Genomic DNA, 21,642 nt, shown 5'->3' with positions numbered 1-21,642 from the left:
GGTTGCTTTCTATCTCACTTGAAAGGGATTGATAATAACCTCTGTGTTGATACTTCAGCCAAAAAATTTAGGTTTGGTTCCTGCCCTCAAATAGAGGAAAATTCAAGATCCCACTTGAATATCATCATAACAAGCTCTTGTTGGGTATAAAAGCTGCTTTTCCACTTAAAAGATTTCCTTTGTGTTTAATGAAATGCTCTATTGGAATTATTAGTCTTTAATTCTGCTTTTATAATGCCAACTCTTTGGTTTTTAATTTGCCACAAACCTATAGGCTAATTGAGTCTTGTCCTACAGTCCTTATATGCCCAACCACAGAAATATCATATGAAAGACTTCTAAGAGCAAACATGGTGACATTCAGTATTTATGAAAGTTTAACTTTTATAAGGTTTCCTTACCACGTTTTTAATAATTACAATTCACCAGTATTTGTTAGTTCTGTGGTTTTATATTGCATTATGTGTGGTCTGAGTCATCATTTATCTCTTTTCTTTCTTTTCTTTTCCCTCTTGTCCAAATGAACATCTGGGACCAGAATACACAGTAAGTTTCATTTCATCATTTTAAAATATTCAGCCTAAGATCAGTGGAGTAATTGGAACTTATACTTCTCATGTTATCGGTATAATAAAAAAAGAAGAGAGAAATAATTCAGAATCAGAAATATTTAAATGTAAGCTATTACATAGTTAAACGTAATGCAATAACTTGAATGTTATTTGTTCAAGAATATGAATGTTAATTTAAAGTGCCTTGCTAGTCACTTTACATAATTAACTTTGCTTGTATTTTTAAATAGCTTGACTATTCTACTTGTGACAGTTCACTGTAACAGAAGAACAGTTTCTAGAAATGTGGTATCAAAGAGATGATGGCGGTAGTTATTGACGGAAGGTGGGGTTTATACTTACAGGCTGTGGCCTGATCCCTTAATGGAGAACCTTGAAACTAGAAAAACGTGCTTTCCAGCTGTTTTACTCAGAGCTCTAGATTGGACAGTTTCTTGGTGGCTTGTCAAAAATCGTTTAACTTCTTCCTGCCCTAAGTGCCTCTAGCATCATTAATTACAATGAACAAAAAGGGACTTTTGAATATCATTGTGTTGTAGTATTTTCATTTGAATCCTTTTCCCAGTGATCAACAGGTCAGTCTGTTATAACAGGAAAATGGTTAACTGAGCTGTGATGGAGTTAAGTTTTTGGTCTTAATCAAAACAGCCAAAGGAAAGAGAGATGGTGAGAGAGAAACAGAGGGAAATGACTCATCACGGCGTTGGCGTGAGCGTAGTATCCTGCACATAGAAAATGCTCACTAAATAGTTATTGAATGACAGGAAGCATGTGTGATGAATCAAAGACAGATAAATAGTTCCTACAGATACAGGAGAAGTGTCACTCACTGGCTTTGGAGTCAGAGAGGCCTGGGTAAAGTTTTCATTAAAGCTTTATTAAGGATTTTATATAGCATTTTCCCCAACATTCTTTACTTTTGAAACAAGTTAATTCTGTAGAAAAGTACAGATTTTCATTTGAGGAGTCAAGGAACCACTGTTCTAGAATAAGCAGCTTAACTTCTCTGAACCTAAGGTTCTGTATCTCTAAAACTGGGATGACCAGTCTCTCATAGAGCTGTCAGTAGAAGGATTCAGTCATCTGACACAGGGGTCGGAAGACTTTTTCTCTGAAGGATCATATAGTAAATATTTTCTGCTTTGTGGGACAGTCTCTGTCACTGCAAAAGCAGCCATAGATGCTACGTAAAGATACTGGCATGGTTGTGCTTGCCCAGGCAGTAGGCCAGATTTGGCCCCCAGGCTAGATAGTTCACCAGCCCCTGATCTAACATACAGAAAGCTGTTAGCACCTTTCCTGTATACAGCAGGCAATTAAATGGTCCACCACCAACTCTACACCCCCAGTTCCATGGCTTCTAACAATTACACAGTCTGCAAGAGGAAGACTTTGGAAGCTTTTAAATCCTGCCTTCATTAACAATTGTGCAAATTACTTCCCCCTAAGCTTCCATTTTCTCATCTGTAAGTGGGGAAAATATGGTAACTGTCTCATAATAAGGGTGATATGAAGATTATATTCAATATTCCCTGTGGAATCTTAGCCTCATCCTTGGTGTATGGTAAATGCTCAGTAAATGTTCATTGCTATTTACTGTGCAGTGCTGGATGCCGCCATCATTAAGACGGAAGGTCTGTGGGCAAATACATGGAAATAGATTTTGGTGTCCTCCAATACAGACTGGGCTCCAGTTCTTAGAGTGGATAGTCCTAACTGTCTAAGATATTATTTGGTTTTATGGATACCTGATGTTCTTCCACTTCCTACTTCTCTGAAAGCTTGTGGATGGACTTTTCATTTGAAATGTAATCCATAGTTACAAGGACAAGAGAATTATTTTCCCTATAACTACGCCAAGGCAGTTATTTGCCAGGTGAGCCTTAGAATTAGGTCACCTTGACTTGACCCAAAACTGGTTCCCCATAGGCTCATGACAGTACAATGAGATATGGGGGTGATTAACAGAGAAATGTTTAGTGCCATTGTGTTCATTTTTTAAGACTACATGTTAAAAGTGCTGAGGTTCTGAAAACAACACCACAGAATGAAACTAAGGCTTCTGACAGAGCCATCCCCGCAGGGACGCACCTCCCAGGGGGGCTCCAGCAGAAGCTTGCATTACCATGGGCCCTGGGCTCCAGGTCAACCTCTGTGCAGGCCACGGGGGATTTCTGAGGGCCTCACGGCCTTTCCTTCTGCCCAGTCTCTGCCCCATGGTACTTCTGGGGTTCTAATCACAATTCAGACTTTTTTTTTTTTTTTTTTGTAGATAATTATTTTTTATTGAAGGGTAGTTGACACACAGTATTACATTAGTTTCAGGTGTACAACACAGTGATTCAACATTTATATACATGATAATTCTAGGTACCAGTTATCACCATACCAAGTTGTTACAATATTTTGACTATATTCCTTATGCTATACATTACATCCCGGTTACTTATTTATTTTACCATTGGAAGTGTGCACTTTTTTTGTTTGTTTGTTTGTGAGGGCATCTCTCATATTTATTGATCAAATGGTTGTTAACAACAATAAAATTCTGTACAGGGGAGTCAATGCTCAATGCACAATCATTAATCCACCCCAAGCCTAATTTTCGTCAGTCTCCCATCTTCTGAAGCATAACGAACAAGTTCTTACATGGAGAACAAATTCTTACATAGTGAATAAGTTACATGGTGAACAGTACAAGGGCAGTCATCACAGAAACTTTCGGTTTTGCTCATGCATTATGAACTATAAACAGTCAGTTCAAATATGAATATTCATTTGATTTTTATACTTGATTTATATGTGGATACAACATTTCTCTCTTTATTATTATTGTTTTTAATAAAATGCTGAAGTGGTAGGTAGATACAAGATAAAGGTAGAAAACATAGTTTAGTGTTGTAAGAGAGCAAAAGTAGATGATCAGGTGTGTGCCTGTAGACTATGTGTTAATCCAAGCTAGACAAGGGCCATAAAACATCCACGTATGCAGAAGATTTCTCTCAGAACAGGGGGGGTGAGGTTCTAAGCCTCACCTCTGTTGATCCCCAATTTCTCACCTGATGGCCCCCCTGCGACTGTGCCTGTCTTAGGTTGTTCCTCCCTTGAGGAATCTTACCCGTCTCTGGCTAACCAGTCATCTTCCGAGGCCATACAGGGAAATGTAAAGTTGGTAAGTGAGAGAGAAGCCTTATTGTTTGAAAAGGTTAGCTTTTTACTTCTTTGCATATTTATGCCCTGTGGCTTCTATGCCCAGCATTTGTCTTGAGGTATCTTTAGCACTTGGAGGAATTATGATACTTGGTAAATTCGATATGAGGCACGCACAATTCAGACTTTTAAAAGGATGTACATTATTTTATTTCTACTTGAGAAAATTAGGGGACAGCACTTAGAGAAGTTAGTTACAGCTGTACGGTCTCATACTCACCTCCTTCTCTTTGACTAAGTATTACTTGATTTCTTCTAGAAATTTTTTGTTGTTGTTATTTCCTCCCTAAGGCCATCCTTGGGATAGTTTTCTGGGGCTGCCATAACACAGTACCACAAAATGGGTGGCTTAAAACAACAGAAGTACATTGTCTCACAGTTCTGGAAGCTGGCGGTCTGAATCAAGCTGTCCGCGGGCTGTGCTCCCTCTGAAACCTGTAGGGAAGGAATCCTTCCCTGCCTCTTTCTAGCTGAGGTGGCCCCAGGCATTCCTCGGAATGTGGCAACATAACTGCAGTCTCTGCCTGTTCTCACAGAGCTGCCGCTTCCTGTATGCCTCCGTGCCTTCCCGAGGTATCCTCCTTGCTGTGTCTCTCTCCTCTTCTCACAAGGACACAGTCATATTGGATTATGGACCCACCCCATTCCAGTGTGACCTCATCTTCATTTAACTAATTGCATCTGCAAGGACCCTGATTCCAAATCAGATTATGTTCTCCAGAACTGGGGCTAGGACTTAAACATATGTGTGGGGGGTGGGGAGAAGGGCACCCCATTCAACCTATAACACCATCTTTCAATTTTAGAGTGACAGTCATTTGTGAAGCAACAACATTGTGTAAAACATCATGCTGGAAGGTTTTATTGAGCAATAACTCTTGCCCTTTGGGGAGTCACAATCTGGTGAGAAATAGCTAGACATTCCAGTCAAACCCTGGAGTCACCAGTATGTCATAGGGTTTTCTAGAGGCAAGACAAGACAAGGCCATCAGTCAGCCCAGGGGACAGGCTGGCACCAGGCCTGCCTACTAAGGTGGATGACCTCTGAGCTGGGCTGACAGCAGAGTTTCAGACCAGAGGGCAGAATGAATGATACTGGAGAATCCAGCCAGACAAGCAATTGCAGTGTGAAAGAAGGGCCCTGGCCTCTGGATTGGGCCTTGAGCTTCAGGGACAGGGCTGTAGTCCTCAAGGAAGGAGTACAGGCAAGAACAGGAGAAAGCCATCAGACACAGCTACTTGGTCATGAGATGCTAAAAACCAGAATGTCTCATTAAATTTGAATTAGTAGATTAACAGCAAGTAGTTTTTAGTATAAGTATGTCCCAAATATTGTATAGGATATACTGAAGAATTATTGATCTCATATCTTATCCGGCAGTCCTTATGGGGGACAGATAGCAGGGCAGAAGTACAAAAATCAGGTTGTAAGAACAGGGGCACATTGGTGTACCAAAGGAAAACGAGGAAAGATCATTGCGGTTGACATGCTACCTTAACACTAAGGCCAATCCAATGACCTGGCAGAATAACTTAAGTACTTCCTGTCTCAGTTAGGATTGACTCAGGAAGTGAAATAGATTGAAGTGGGCAGAGTTGGGGGAAATTAAGTGAGAGCTGATGAATACGTAATTGGCAATATTTCCAGGAAGACCTGCGCCAAGTGTTGTAGTTGAAGTGTCACAGTGGAAAGGAGAGAAATTCTTCCTAGGAAAAGTACGGGCAGATTCCTTGGAGAAGGTGGGATTTGAGCTGGACCTTGGGGATATTAGAACACCTGTCTGCAGGTACCTGCTCTTACTCTGTTCAGGCTGCATAACAAAACTATCACAGACTGGGTTGCTTCAACAATAGACCTTTATTTTTTACAGTTCTGGGGGCTGGGAAGTCCAAGGTCAAGGTATGAGTGGATTCCATTCCTGGTGAGGACCCTCTTCCTGGTTTGCCGACAGCCATCTTATTGCTGTGTCCTCACATGGCAGGGAGAAAGAGAAAGCAAGCCCCGTGGTCTCTTCTTAAAAGGGCACTAATCCAATCGTGAAGGTCCCACCCTCATGACCTCATGTAAACGTAATTACCTCCCCAAAGCCCCACCTCCAGATGACATCACACTGTGGGTTAGGGCTTTAACATACAAATTTGGAGAGGGGGCAAGGTTTAGTCTATAGCACACTCATTCTGGGTGCAGGGGGCCGGTTGTCTCTGGATCTGCAGCCGGGACCCATGCAGGCCAGGTCATGGCAGCTTTGAATGTCAGAGCAAAGTCTAGAGTTAATTCTCCACAGGGAAGCCACTTGGTTCCCAGCTCGTCCACTTTTATTTTCTATCCCAAATATAGCACAGCTGCTCTTTCCATCTCCTCAGTGCCTAAAGGACCCAGGTTCTCCTTGGCTGCAAGTGCCCTCCTCAGGCCTGGGTGTTCATTTTGAAGCTGCCTCCTCTCCCTGGACTCAGACACTCAGCCGTGTGCTCGCGCTCTCTACCCATGACAGCCCTGGTGGAGCAGCCCACTCTTCTCTCTGACTAGAGGGTCTGCGCCCAGGAGATGCTTCCAATTGTCTTCATCATTTCCCCTGTCTTAAATGCTTTTTTCACTGCCCTCTTTATCCCCCAATAGTTTAATCCCAGTACCTCTTCGTGATATCATTTCAAGCCCCATATTTCCTGTCTACGCACCAAAGCAAAACTTCCCCAATGCCAGACCCTCAACTGGGGTCACCATGTCCTACCCCCCTACCCCCCAGGGAAGCAGGGGCTCTTACTACTCCAGCCAGGTGTCTCATCTCGTAGGATTAGCCCAGAGCAATGCATGTCTGTTCCTGGGATCCCCTACGTCTTGTATCTGACTGTCCAGCCTGTTACCGAGACCTCATGCTGCCCTCATTTGTGACAAAACCCAGCCAAGAGAACTTTCTATTTAAGGTCATCTAGGGCTTCAGCATTACCACAGTTATCAAGACGTAAAAGCCGTTTCATCACTGTGTGACTCTGTGTCTGGGATTATGTGAAAATGCCATTTGCCAGGAAGTGGAAAAAATATCTTTAGCCTGGTTATAGGAAAGATCATAATTATACAGTAAACAAAGAACAACATGACAATTTTCGAGAACAGACCATCTGACCAGTTCTTCAAAACCTGCCTGTTCTTCTGAAGTTTGTAAAGTCACAAAGAAAGGTGCCAGAGGAGACTGGCTGCCTTCCAAAGTCACTGATTTTGTTTTTCTAGGGCTAAAAAAAGGCAACGCTGGAATATGAATATAGTTCAGCCTCAGTAGTAATGAAGGAGGGAAAAATGGTTTTCTTCTCACTTGTAAAAATTGGAAAACTCAAGCTACAGTAAGTAGATGGCAGTGACATAGATACATAGTTGCTATATATACTTCACTGCCATGACCATCCCACTCCTGCAAAACATCTTTCAATGAGAATCTGTAGAAGAGGGGATGGCAGTGGGAAGCTCCTTTCTGTTAGAATGGCTGGCCATTACCCAAGGAGCGAAGGGGGTAGTGGGCTGTCCAGTGTTCCCCGGCACGTCAGTTGTTCAGTTGAAAGAGGCAGAAAAGGTGAATTGTAACAGACTAGGGAGATGGAAATGACCCTTGAATAGGGACTTCCAATGGCATCAAGCCACAGTGAGAGATGGGGGCAGTTCAGGTTGGTTGACTCGAGCCAGAGAAAGACTCAAGGCTGCTCAGGGTGGGAACGGGTCGTCCGTCACCCGAGGTGAACCTGGGTTGTTTTCCCAGGAGCGGCAACAGGGAGATTGAGTTATTTTTCTGAAAGCGCTAACTGTCCTGGACAGGAATTTCACTGCAATCTTCGTCCATCAGCTCCCCTAATAATTGAAAGAGCTGATGGGTGCTGTGTGTTTAGGCGGTGACCTCCATTCATCTTAGGCCCCTCCTCCACAACTGAGCCCCAGCCAAGGGTGGTAGGAAGCACTGCATTACATAAGTAGGAAATGGGGACGAGTCCAGGGAAGGAAGGTACACTGCTATGCGAGAACACTAGGGTTGGTCTCGTTTGGATGGGAATTAGAGGACAATCTGGCCATCTCAACTGCTCTGCAAGCAAAGAGAATAAAGGCCCCTAAGCTCGTGGAGACAGGTACAGGGATGGGGGCGGGTAGTTAGGAAATAACTTTTACCTCTACATCACAATTACCCTGAATGTCCAGGGCAGTGCATAATTTAGAGGAGGGGAGGGCAAAGGTCCTTTTTTTTAAAAACTGGGCCTTATGCGTTGATGCCTGGTAAAGCAGAAACCTTGGAACTGCCAGTGTTGTTTGTCTGATTTACCCCACTTCCATTTGCTCTGCCTATTCCCAAGCTTTTCTTTGTACTTCAAAGAAAATTAATTCAGCCATTTTTGGGAGTGGGGAAGCAAAAGATAAAATATGCATCTCTACTACCATAACATAACATTTTTTACTTGTTTCTGTTTTTTTTGAACTATTCAGAATGACTTTACAGAGGGCAGTCATCAGAGAAAAAAATACTTGTTTAAAGGAATTCTCAGTAGAAGATTTTACTAGAAAATTGTCCTTTCTTTGTTTTCTACTTTCCACTTGTGGTACTAAAAATTGGCTTCCTCCTCTACAGTCGATTAATGCCTGTGGAATTGTGTTCAGTTCAAGTAGGTGAGATCAGAATAATACTACCAGAAAGGTTTTGTGGGACAGATTTCTTTCTGTAAAAATAAAATAAAATACATATAACTATGGATATACTGAAATAGTACATTTCAGTGATTAAATAAAGTGAATGCAAAATTATCCCCATGTCTTTTGACCTTTCTAATCACTAAAATGCTCTCAACTACATGCCAGCATATATTTTTACTCTGTAGACAAGTGATGCTACAAGAATGTAACTATCTTTTCAGTTCAGAATTTTAACATTGATTTTATTTTTAACAGTGAGTATTTTTTTAAATGTATTTGTAAGTGAGGAATTTTTCCAGTTGGTAAGGAGCGATGATTCTAACAGTTTTTAACCGAGAAGGCTTCTAATCTGAAAAGTTTCCTATATACAGGCCATATGCCAGCCTATATTTATTTGGGGTGTCACTCTGATTATTTCTATTATTATCTCGATAATTTACATGCAGTTCTTGTTCATTTGATGTATTCTGCCTGTCTCTTTAAATCCCTGTCCTGTCTTTATTGGGAGTAGCTATCAGTATTCAGGAGCATCCTCTGCTTATTTCTGTCTTGACAGGTCCAGCTCTAGATTATATGAGGCTGAATTTAGTTTCCCAGCTCGATTTCCATAGAAGTGCCAGCAGCAAACCGTGTTCCATTGAGAAAACATACTTTCATTCATGTCTTTGCTCTCTTTCCCTCCTGGCCTTGCTTCTGCAGTTAGTTGCTGTTACTCAGCATGTCAGAGGACAGAAGAGGCCCCAGCAGTCAATGAACTAATGAATGAACAGAAGCCTCAGTGTAGGGTGCAAGCTGATGAGAGGCTGCCGAGAGGCTGGCATTCATTTCCTCCCTGTGGGCTGGAATACAAGCAGCTGTTTTCCTGCTGTATCTCTGCGCTCTGCCTTCCACACTCCCTGCCTCTCTTCCTCCCCCGCTTCTCTTTCATGTCCATTGCTCTTCCTGGCCATATTTTTCTTCCTATGCAGCATATATTTGGGAAGTTACTCTCTGATTCATCCTCATCTCTATTATTTATATGCAATTCCCTTTCTCCTTCTTTTTGCTTTAAAAATTTTCTACTTTTTAAAGAAATCTCCATATGAGTTCCTCTTCTTGCTTTTCTGGAACTATCTTCTTTGCAATTTTTTCCAACTACCCTGTCACTCTTACCACCCACCATATTTATGTATAAAGCCATATGTGGCACCCAGGACCCAGAACAGCAAAGGAAACCCAAATATTGCCCCCTTATTTCTTTTGCATATTTCCCTGCATGACTGAGATTCTGAGTAGGTGGGGGGACAGCCAGACGTACACCTTCTTGAAGTTGGTCTGTGTGTTAAAGGTCTTCTGTGCACAAAGAGAATATTAATATTACCTTCCAATTATAAGGCAACATTTCTGTCAAAACGCAAACATAAAAGTTTCCTGATGAAGAATAAAGTTGGAAAGTACTTTAAAATCCAGGTATCTATCAACTGCCTCTACATACTGATGCACCACTCATAGTGAATTTTGCAAATAGCATAGGCTCCAGCCCCAGATTCCTAAAAGATAATAAATCCTAAACTCTATAGACTTTATCTCACTAGCCCTTCTGGATGCAAGTCTTCTGTTGGTGAAAGGTGGAAACATACAAATCCAGTTTTATTAATGATCCCATCTCAAGCTGAAATTCCCTGTGTGGTCTGGGAGTACATTTAATATGATAATATAGAATAGAGTACCAGAGAATCAATGTCTTCAGGGGGAATTCCATTATAGAGAAGATCAAGTCTATACAGAGTTTAATGTTCATTGATAGCAAGGGACACGTGTTGTGTGGAGGCAAACAAGATGGCCAGAGATGAATGCACTGAGTTCCAAATAAAAGCTAAAAAGAAATGATCTTTGAAAAATCTATAAGTGCTTAATCTACCCCAAGCCAGCTTCTCAGCTCTTCCATTTAACTTTCTTGATTCCAAGCTCCTTGTAAAGTTTGCTCTTGGATGGAAGGATTCTGCAGGTAACCAGGAATAAAGTGTGAAGGTATTGGGTTCACTCAGCAATTTTCAGGCTTTCTTTTCTTGGTCCAGGAAGTCCCTTCAACATGCCTCACTGGCTGCCACATCCCTGCATAACATTTTATTTGAAGAAAAAACTCTGATGCCATTTAAAAAGTGGTTTGAACTACTGAACTAGATCACCTCTCAGATCCTGCCTTGTTCTGAAATTCCATAAGCAGGTGTGCTATGTGAGACAGGAGCCACTTGAAGTAGCAATTTCCAAACTTCCTGGATTTGCACCTCCTCCATCTACTGAACAGTGCTGTTTATAATCTAGCCCTCTTTGACTCAAAGCGGACTAAAAGTAAGAGCATTTTTGGAACACCCTATGACTTCCCTAAGAGAGAATACAGCTACTTTGGGATATCACTTACATGTTTATTTACTTTCTTATTGGATTTGGGTTTTTTGGGGTTTTGTTTTTTGCTTCCTGAAAAAGGAGATGGTTATTATAAAATACAAGCAGTATAAAAATGTATATCACAGAAAATAAGAGGACCTCATAATTTCCACTGCCCTCATCCATGAGAATATTTTGGTGTCTTCCATTTTTTTGGCGCATATACTAACATGCTTTTTTCTTCCTTTTACAAGAATGAGATCATCCTGTCTTACACTTTACTCTTTTAATAGCTTCAGAGTCTACCACAATGTTATTAACCAATCTTCTACTGGTAGACCTTCAGTTGTTTCCATGTCCTTTACAGAACCAGCAGTGTGGTAATGAATGTTTGTTCATTTGTAAACCTGAGAATTCACTCCCTTCTTGGAGTTCTGGGCAGAGTTTTAAAAGAACTTCCTTAGTAGGAATGAACTTACGCCATCATATTTAAGTTCAGTTTTTGAAAATAATTGTATTTTAAAGGTACAAGGATACCTTTGGCATTTAAAGGAATACCACTGTGAATTTCTTAGTGAATAATTATTTCCCAGTTTATCTTTTGGGCAACTCCTGTTTTTCCTTCTTTGGCTTGTTTGAAGTAGGGTACATCTGTCATCTGACAGATGCATACACACATTCCCTCTACTCTCAGTGACCACAGGACATACTAAGAAGCAAAGCCTGTGCCTTAGTCACTGTTACTCCTGCTTGAGTACGTTGCTCCCCCAGAAGGGCCCATGTGCTTGCCTAATACCCAAGAGGCAACAGGACATGGGGGCTCAAGCATGAGCCTCAGAGCCAGACAGCCTGAGCTGGATCCCAGCTCCATCATGAAAGTGTTGTATGATTTGGAGCATACAGCTCAACCTTCCCATGCCTCTGTTCCTTATCTGTCAAAGGGGGGTAATAATGTACATTCCTCATAGAGCTATATGAGGATTAATGAGCTGATAGGTGAATTATTATATATCAAGTACTTGGAACAGTGCTTGATGATAGTGAAGCACCGTGTCCATGATATCGTCGTTATTACCTCAGTATTGGGTCACGTCTGTCTGTCTCAGACTGGACATGAGGAATGTTGACTATGGTTACCTTGGATCATCCAAGGTATTCCAAAATGTCGCAAGGTTAAGAAACACCAGGACAATAGTGAGTGTTAGCAAAAATGTGGAGAATCTGGAACTCTCATACACAACTGGTGGGAATGTGGAATGGGACGGTTACTTTGGGAAACCATCTGGCAGTTCCTCAAAAGCTTAAACATGTGTTATGACCTGCATGTGATCCGGCAGTTCCACTCTAGGTATATACCCAAGAGAACTGAAAACATATGTCCGTACAAAAACTTGTACAAGATTGTCCATGGCAGCATTGTTCATAATAGCCAAAAATGTGGAGACAAATGTCCGTCAACTGAAGAATGGGTAAACTAAAGATGATATGTCCACATGATGGAATATTATTCTGCCATAAAAAAGTTGCTAAGTGAGAGAATCCAAACACAGAAGATCACAATTGATGAAATGTCCAGAATAGACAATCATAGAGACAGAAAACAAATCGGTGGTTGCTTAGGGTATAGGGTAGGAGGGAGTTAGGAATGGAGGGAGACTGCTGATGGGTACAGGGCTTCTTTTGGGGGTGATAAAATAGTCTGAGATTAGGTTGTGATAATGGTTGCACAATTCTGTGAATATACTAAGAACTACTGACGTGTATACTTGAGATGGGTGAATAATATGGGATGTGACTAAAGCTATTTAGAAAAAAAAGAATCAATTCCTGGTTTCAGGAGTAGGCTCCTGGAACTCCACCAACTTTCTGAAAGGAAATCATCAAGAGAGGAACCTAGAGTCTGTTTTTAACAAGTCCACCAGATGAGGCATCATTAACTAAGGTTTAGAATGTATTGTTAGAATATGATTTTTCCATTCCTTTGTAAGCTGGTACAGGGTGGGATTCCTACCCATCAGCTTCACCATGTGCTGGGTGCTATGGCAGTGTAGTATGACGGTAATGATGATCTTCAAAATGAAGTGTGCACATTCTTCCAGAAGTTCTGCCACTGCACACTTCTGAAGAGCAGATTGCCCAGACAGCCTCAGACTTGTCTCCCCTGGCCCGTTCTCTACAGCCACCATCCCTTCTCACTGTGCTGGGGTGGAAACTGCAGCAAGGGCTTCCAGCACTATCCAGAAACTAGGCAATTCCCAGTGTGGTTGCTTCTTTCTCTTTAAGACTTGCTTACATTTAGTTTTGTTCACGTAAGTATTGCTTATTGCCATAGCAACCCTAATCAATCACTGGACTAAAAATAGCTCTCATTTTCCCACAGCATGTCTGTAGTGAATTGAAAATTCAGTTCTGTGTGCATTTTGCATATGCCACTTTTGCTTCCCCACACTGAACCTGGGTGTGCTTGTGTCTGCAAGTTATTCATGCAGAAGCCCAGGTACTTCATTCATCTCTCCTGGCATTTTTTTCCCCCAACTGCAGAGTCCCTCATCACTTCCAAAAGATGTATTTAAATATTCAACAAAGAACCATCACTTTTCTGCATGTTCGGTTTTAGATGCTAGAGGCTTCACAGGTACTGGCTGATCACTCTGCAATAAGAGGTTCATCCCAGTGGATGCCGCTGTGTTTGGAAGGCAAATTAAAGATGCTCAGATACTGGGTACAAAGGAAGCTGGTCATGGCAGGGAGCGCATGACAGCAACCCTACTTGGTCTGAAAGATCTAAGCTAGAAAATGAGAGGAGATGACAGGAGAGCTTTTGCCTTGTTTCTGTGATTTCTCCATGACACTGCTCCAATCTTTTTTGGTGTTGGGGGGACAGGTAGGGGCAAACCAAACTCTGGATGTAATAAAGTGAATTATTTATTTGTTAGGATTATCCTGACCAAGCTGCTTTTCTAGTCAAAAAGAGACGAACAAAAAGTTTTCTCATGAGAAAAAAAAGAATGGGCCCAGGGGAGGAAGGAGAGCGGTGAGCGGGGGGAGGGGGGAGGTGAGGGCAAAGTGACTCCTGCTGCCCCCCAGGCCCAGGGGATTAGAGCACTTCGTCATGCTCGGGAGTCACTAGCCAACCCTCTGCTGTAGGCAAGGTCACCGTGCAGGACCCCTGGGGCCTGCTCCCAAATGCTGTGTTTTGATGTTATTTCTTAACTTCTCTCAGCCTCGGCTTTTGAAATAAGATTGAGTGAACCAGCAGACAGAACACCCTTAGATCTAGGACAGAAGAAAGTCCACAGAGATCCACAGTATTCTTATCTCCCTAACTGAAGTTGTCAGGGGGTCGAGGAAAGCTAAGAGGTGACGGGAGAGGGCCCCTGAGCAGATGAAAGAGCTGCCAGGCCCTTAGGAAAAGGAAGACAATGAGAGGATGATCTGGAAGTTCAGATGGCATATTCTCCACAACACAGCAGGTCAGGGATCAGAGGGAGGCCGGAGGAGCCCGCACCTGCTCTGTCGTTGTCATGGGAAGGACCGACCAGGTGTCCCTCCTGGTGCCGCCACTCCAGGGGGCCCACAGCCTCCTGCACTTCCTTGCACACACACACAGTGCCAGACCAACACCCACTCTGGCTCTGTTTTCTTCCCCCTGTGGCCTGTAGGAGTTCATGGGGGAGAGGGGTACAGTGGGAAGGGCCCACATTTCTCCAGTACCTGTCCTACCAGATACTGCCAGCCTTGGACATCCATCATGTCATTCAATCCCCACTCCACAGCTATGAAGTTGATAGCATCTCCATTTTATGGATGAGAAAACTGAAGCTCAGAAGGATTAAGGAATTTGCCCCAAGTCACACAGATTGTGAGAAGAGAAGCTGGAGTTGGCACCAAAGTGTGTCTCACTCCAAAACCTATGTCCGTTCTACTGAAGCACCATTCTTGCTCCCTGAGGGCTAGGTACACAGGGCTGCATCGCGACACCAGCTAGTGGCAAGCTTCGTGGCATCCGTGACCAGCAGATACCACCCTGGGCAATAAGCAGTGGCTATTATCAAAGCAGATGACACCCACGTGGAACTAATAAGCTAGAAAGGGTACAAATTCCCTATTTCCTTGGACATGTTCAAGCCTCAGAACAAGTGATAATTTACTCAGGTGAAAGCCGTATGGGTGATTTGGAAGGGAAGCAGTGGTTGGATTCTTGAGGTTGAGTGTTGTATTGGTTTTCTTTTGCTGTGTAAAATAATTTCCCACAAACTTAGCAACGTAAAACAGCACAACTTCTTATCTCAGAGTTTCCATTGGGGCCCAGGTTAGCTGGGTCCTAGCTCAGAGTGTCACCAGGCTGAAAGAAAGGTGTCAGCCAGGGCTCCAGTCTCATCTGAAGCTCCGTGTCCCTTCCAGGTTCACTGGGTATTGGCAGGATTCAGTTCCTTGTGGACATGGGACTGAAGTCCAGCTTTCCAGGGGCGGCTCTCAGCGACTAGGTGCCTCCCTCAGGTTCTAGCCGGACGGCCCTCTCACAGTACGGCAGCCTACCTCTTCAAAGCCAGGCAGAATCCACCTGCGCTAGAAAGAAATATAATGTAACGTAATCTGATCATCTTGGTAATCTAATCAAAGGAGCCGCATCCCATCATTTGGTTGTGGGCCAAACAGGACGTGAAACATTCAGCGTTCCCAAACGCCTGTGCCACAGAGCGTAGAGGGGTCTTCCGAATCCCTTCGCCGTCTCCCAGGTTCGGCCGGGGGGTGACCCCCTCACGCCTCTCCTCCCGCAGCATGCTCCAGTTTGGTTCCCAACTTTTTCCCCACTGCCACACTCCTGACACTTCCCTCAGTGATATGGGATCTCCCTCACCCAAGGAAATGTGTCAGAATCCTTAGGGGATTGCATACATTTTGAGGAAGTGCAGGGTTAGAAGGTGGCTACTCCCTTCTTCTCTGGATATTTGAGAATGACTGGCTTGGCGGGTGTATTCCTAGTTGGAGCAAAGCCCTTGGTCACAGAAAGCAGATCTGAGCAAACTCAAAGGAGATGCCTCGATGCTTGAATAACTGGGTGGCTGTGGCCCGTGCCATTCCTCATGGCAGCGGGGTGCAGGGGAGGTGCGGGGTGACTTGGGATAGCAGTAGAGCTTATCTGGTTGGTGAGCCAATTGTGATGATGGAAGAGGAGATAGGTGCTGTGACAAAGGTACAAACATACTGTGCACACACAGGATAATCGTTCTGAAGTGGTATTTGATACCGTCTGTGGGATTTAGGAAGGAGATTTCGGGCTGAGAGAACTGTGGACAAACAAGGCAGCCAGAAGTGTTCCAGGGAATGGGAAGTGGTCTGTGATTGAGCCATAGAATGAATATAGGACAGAGACAGAAAGAAAATTAGGGTCAGATATAGAAGGCTCTGTGTCTTCCCCTTATGGAGGGAAACTAAGCAAGCCTGGGGGTTCATTGGATGTGCTGGGTGAGTGTGGTGGGTTGAATAGCATCCCTTCAAAATTCATGTCCACTGAAACCTCAGAGTGTGACCTTATTTGGAAACAGGGTCTTCACAGATGTAATGAGTTAAGGACTTTGAGGTGTAAGATGAAATCACACTAGATTTAGAGTGAACCTAAATCCCCAAACTGGTGTCTTATAAGAAAAGAAGAGGACAGAGACACACAGAGAGAGTTTAATATAAGACAGAGGCAGAACTTGGCATTATGCAGCTATAAACCCAGGAATACCTGGGGCCACTGGAAGCTGGAAGAGGCAGAAAGCATCGTTCTCCAGAGCCTTCAGAGGGACCCCAACATTGCCAACATCTTGATTCCAGGCACACAGCCTCCAGAACTGAGAGGCTAAATTTCTGCTGCTTTCGGCCACCAAGTTCATGGTGATTTGTTATGACAGCCCTAGGAAACTCATACAGTACAGGAGAACATTTGAATTCAGTACGGACCTGTCAAGTTTGGTGTGCCTGGAGGACCCTTGTTAGGGACGGCCTCTGGGCAACTGGACATCTGAGAGGAGCAGCTGAGGTTAAAGAGGTCAGTTTTGGAGCCATCCATAAAAAATAGTCATGGAAAAGTCAGGAGCAGGTGAGACCACCAGGGAAAGGGTTTGGAGCAAGAAGGTAGGGTGGAAGGCAGAACATAAGGGACCACCTCCACTGGGGGGGCGGCGAAGGAGGGGAGGAAGACGCTGAGAAGGATCTGCTTTAGGAAGGAGGGATTGCTCAGTCATGTCCAGTACCGTAGAGGTGCAAGAGTGTTGCTGGTTTAAAAATTACTCAATAATCAGTCATCCCACACCCTCTTGAACTGGTTGAGACAGGTGAGAGGTGACGAAGTAGAGATACAGCACTGACTCCTTATTTCATAGAGTCGGATTGGGTAGACAAGGAGAAATGGGATTGACTGTAGTTGGAAGAAGAAACATACCCACTTGGTACTTTTTCTTAAGACATGTCATTATATTTTTAGGCTGCAGGAAGGAAGCAAATAATCAATAAAACAAGTTTCCAAAGACACCTAACAAGTATTTTTTACTGTGCACATTCTACATGCCAGGCACTGTGCTGGGTTTAACTGAATGATCTCGTTGCCCTTCTCAACACCCCTACAGAATAGAGAAGCATTGCCCCATTGCATGTATGGGAAACTGAGGGTGGGAATGGGAAAATAATTTCCCCACGTCAGTACAGCTCTGATTTGAACCCAGGTCCATTGACTCCTATGTCTCAGTTCTTCTCACTATGTTGTTTTTCCTTGGAACAAAAAAGACAGTGTCTTTCTCTAACTCACAAAGAATAAGAAGCAGCGTAAGGAAATAAGCCCAAAATTTGCAGTGGAGGAGAAGGAAGCTGGAGGTGTTTCTATCACGTGGTCTGCGTCCTCGTTCAACTATAAATCAAAATTATCAGCTGCAAGGGAGGAAGAATGAAGCCAAGCACAGGTCCTTGAGAAAGGAAGGGATTTAGGATAACCTTAGTGGTGAGATCCGTTAGGGAGCCAGCCAGGCAGAAAGGAAAAACCTTGCTTAAGTCTCTGCTCAGATTAGTGGGCTGGGTTTTTAGGGAAGCTAACCTGTGTGAGGTAACCAGAAGTTCATCTCATGATGGACATCTAGCCAGGACATTTTAAGTGACAGCAGTGAAAATGCCCCAAGCTAGAGATACTTCTGATTTTAACTTTAGACACCACACACTGCAGGGCTCCAGAAGCGAGCTGTCAGTAATCCCATGGGGATTATCAGTCCCAAACCCCTGCTGAAGGACAGAACACTGGTCAGCCTGGAGCTGACCTGTCAGATCCGGGTCCTCCACTGCCGTGCCGAAGCCAGGTGCACTCCCAGCCTCTGGCAGGGTTGCCGTTCCGATATAAAAACAACTAAGATCTTGACTCAAAAATAACAACATCTGCTAATTTGCATAAAGGTTTTGCATTTTGTATTTGGGTTAAATACCCAATGCTAAAGTTCATTTGTTTGACCTTAGTTAAGTGGTCTAGAGTTCAGGCAATAAAAACTCCTTGTGGGATTCCACGCTGCTGCACGCACACCCAGATCCTCTGTCCTCTCTCCTCACCTGGTGCTGTACACACGTTGGACTGACCCTCACATGAATTATGGGTTTAAAGGGGCAAATCAGTTCACCTGAAGGCTTATTATTTTTAAAAGGGTCCCCAAGTGCACGTGTCCATCGAGAGCACTGCCATGGGGCTCTGAGATGCTTCCAGTCCTCCAGGGTCTTGATTCCCAAGGAGCAACTTCTCCTTGGGACTCCCTGAGACCAGGTGTGAGGGCTGCAGTCAAGAAGCAAGAGGTTTGAGAGGAGACAGCAAAGAAGGTGTTAAGGGATAAATGTGAGGCCTCATTCTCCGTAAGGCAATTACTGGGATTGATTGTTTCTGTGTTTCCTTAGTCACGGTTCAGCTTGCTTGTTTCACTCAGATCAAGGCAGATGAATGCTAAATGCACACAGGCATGTGATGTCAGGAGAATTATCAATGGCACATCCAAGGCCTCTGCCTTCTCTTTTTTTTGGTATCATTAATATACAATTACATGAGCAGCATCGTGGTTACTAGATTCCCCCCATTATCAAGTCCCCACCACATACTCCATTACAGTCACTGTCCATTCAGCGTAGTAAGGTGCAATAGCTTCTTCTCTACTTGTCTTCTCTGTGTTATACTGCCTTCCCCATGCCCCCCTCTACATTATGTGTGCTGATCGTAATGCCCCCTTTTCCCCTTATCCCTCCCTTCCCACCCATCCTCCCCAGTCCCTTTCCCTTTGGTAACTGTTAGTCCATTCTTGGGTTCTGTGAGTCTGCTGCTGTTTTGTTCCTTCAGTTTTTGCTTTGTTCTTATACTCCAAAGATGAGTGAAATCATTTGGTATTTGTCTTTCTCTGCCTGGCTTATTTCAGTAAGCATAATACCCTCTAGTTCCATCCATGTTGTTGTAACTGGTAGGATTTGTTTTCTTCTTATGGCTGAATAATATTCCATTGTGTATATGTACCACATCTTCTTTATCCGTTCATCTACTGATGGACACTTATGTTGCTTCCATTTCTTGGCTACTGTAAATAGTGCTGTGATAAACATAGGGGTGCATATGTCTTTTTGAAACTGGGCTGCTGCATTCTTAGGGTAAATTCCTAGGAGTGGAATTCCTGGGTCAAATGCTATTTCTGTTTTGAGTTTTTTGAGGAACCCATACTGCTTTCCACAATGGTTGAACTAATTTACATTCCCACCAGCAGTGTAGGAGGGTTCCCCTTTCTCCACATCCTTGCCAACATTTGTTGTTGTTTGTCTTTTGGATGTTGGCCATCCTAACTGGTGTGAGGTGATATCTCACTGTGGTTTAATTTGCATTTTTCTGATGATTAGCAATGTGGAGCATGCCTCTGCCTTCTTGTGCAGATGCCACCAGGGTTCTCAGCTGGGCTCAGAGGGGATCACAGTCATCATGGGGGTGAAGTGCGTGGGGTGAGGGCATGTAGTGTGGACTGTGGACTTGGGAGTTCGAGGTAACACATTCTGTCTGTTTCCCGTGCATGGTGTAGTGAGGTGGTTTTCCTACTTGAGGCTTCCTCAGCATCCCCTGGAGGGCTTGTTAAACACACATGCCTGGGTTACATCCCCAGCATTGCTGATTCAGTGAGTCTGGGGTTGGATCCAGAAGACTGCATGTCTAACGAGTTCCAGGACTCTGCTGCAGGTTTGGACACCCCACTTTGAGAACCAGTGGGGTAACAATCAAGAGCATGGACACTGGGCTGTACTATTTACGAATTAGGTGATCATGGGGCATTTACTTAACCTCTATGGGCCTCTGTTTCCTCATCTTTAAAGCAGGGATGAAAATAGTAGTACCTACTACATGGGGTGGGTTAAAAGGAATAAATGACTTAGAACTTGTTAGCACTGAGATGTGCCCGGTATAGAATATGTACTCTGTGCATTGGATAAATAAGTAACGGAGCCAGCCTCTTGGGATTGTAAGCATATCAGTCCAAGTCTCATTTCTCCAACACCTGCTGCTCCCAGTGGAGTTGCTGGGTCATTTTACCCATTAGTCTTCAATCCCATCTCTGGTGGCCAAGAAAGTTAATGCCCAGCTCAGTGCCAGAAGGAGGGAGGTTGTATCAGCATCCATCACGGTCCTCCACTCATGCTACCTTAACCCTTTAAATGAGACTGGGACACTAGGTGGTGTGCATTTGAGGTTTCTCTTCCCTCCGCTGGCAAAAAGAAGGACTCTCTTTTATGTCAAGCTCAGCTGCAGACTCATACCAATTGCTGCCATTTATTGCATGCTTACTCTATGCCCAGTGCTGTATGTTTTATGTGCGTGATTTTATTTAATCCTCACCATGCCACTATTAGGTAATAGTTATTATTCATGTTTTAATACTACTGGGATTCAAAAAAATTAAATGATTTCTCCAAAGTCACAGAGCTATCAAGTGATAAATCCAAAACCAAAAGTGAGGTCTGTCTGACATCAATAATTTACAGCCATGAAGTTCTATAGCACCTCTCTACTTTTATATGAATATTTCTATGAAGGTTAAGTCTGGGTCCCCAGGTATCCAGCAATGGCAGCTTCTCACCAAAGGTAAGCGTCCTAGAACTGAGCTTGTCTGTCTCAGGGATTTGCTTTGCGGAAGCCTGTGGCAGGGCCCACAGAACAACTCCTTTTGGAAATGTCCTCTTCGGCGACTTGCCTTCCATTGATTATTATTCTCTCTGGCCTGACTCCTGGATGAATTGTATTCACGTTGCCAAAGGCAGCTTTTCTTGTCTGGATTTGGATATTGACCTAGTTACCTTAACGTTATCGATTGCAGACAGTGCTCCGAACCAAATAGCATCCAGAGGCTATGTGGAAGGGTGGAAAGAGAAGGATGGTATGCTAATGAAACTTTACTCTTTGTCCACAGTGTTCCTTTCTGCCGAAATTCTCCATTCACATAGAAACCAAGTATGAGGACAACAAAGGAAGTAACGACAGCGTGAGTAGCTCCCCCATTCCACACCGTGCTCTCGCCTCCTGGGCTCTGGGGGTCACAGCACTTCCCACAGCCTCTTGTACGGCCAGGGCCAGCAGCAGCATCTGTGCCTGGGACCTCGGAGAAGCTCTGGCCTTTGACTTCTGAGGGCTCTTTCCTTGGGATTTCTCCCAGGAATTATTTCATTGTCTACCTTTTCATCTCATTTTTCTTTCCATTCTTTTTTTGTTCTTTCCTTGGGTCTCTATGCAAAAATCTCTGTGACCTGGAGTGATTGTCATCAGGGGTTTAAAGGATGGTGGGGACCTTTTAACTT

At 43.7% G+C, this 21,642-nt stretch overlaps 1 protein-coding gene across 1 annotated transcript in view; it reads left to right on the top strand.

Moving 5' to 3' along the window:
• Positions 1-21,642, top strand: part of PITPNC1 (phosphatidylinositol transfer protein cytoplasmic 1) — a 117,550-nt gene that overhangs the window by 13,254 nt on the left and 82,654 nt on the right. The window contains exons 4-5 of the mRNA XM_057499536.1: positions 539-546; positions 21,258-21,329. Coding sequence (XP_057355519.1) covers positions 539-546; positions 21,258-21,329 — 80 coding nt within the window. The remainder of the gene's footprint in view (positions 1-538; positions 547-21,257; positions 21,330-21,642) is intronic.

Source organism: Manis pentadactyla, chromosome 4, assembly GCF_030020395.1.
Source record: "Manis pentadactyla isolate mManPen7 chromosome 4, mManPen7.hap1, whole genome shotgun sequence".
Classification (NCBI taxonomy): Eukaryota; Metazoa; Chordata; class Mammalia; order Pholidota; family Manidae; genus Manis; species Manis pentadactyla.
The sequence above is the reverse complement of the archived record's forward strand: the minus strand, read 5'-3'. Positions and strand labels throughout refer to the sequence as shown.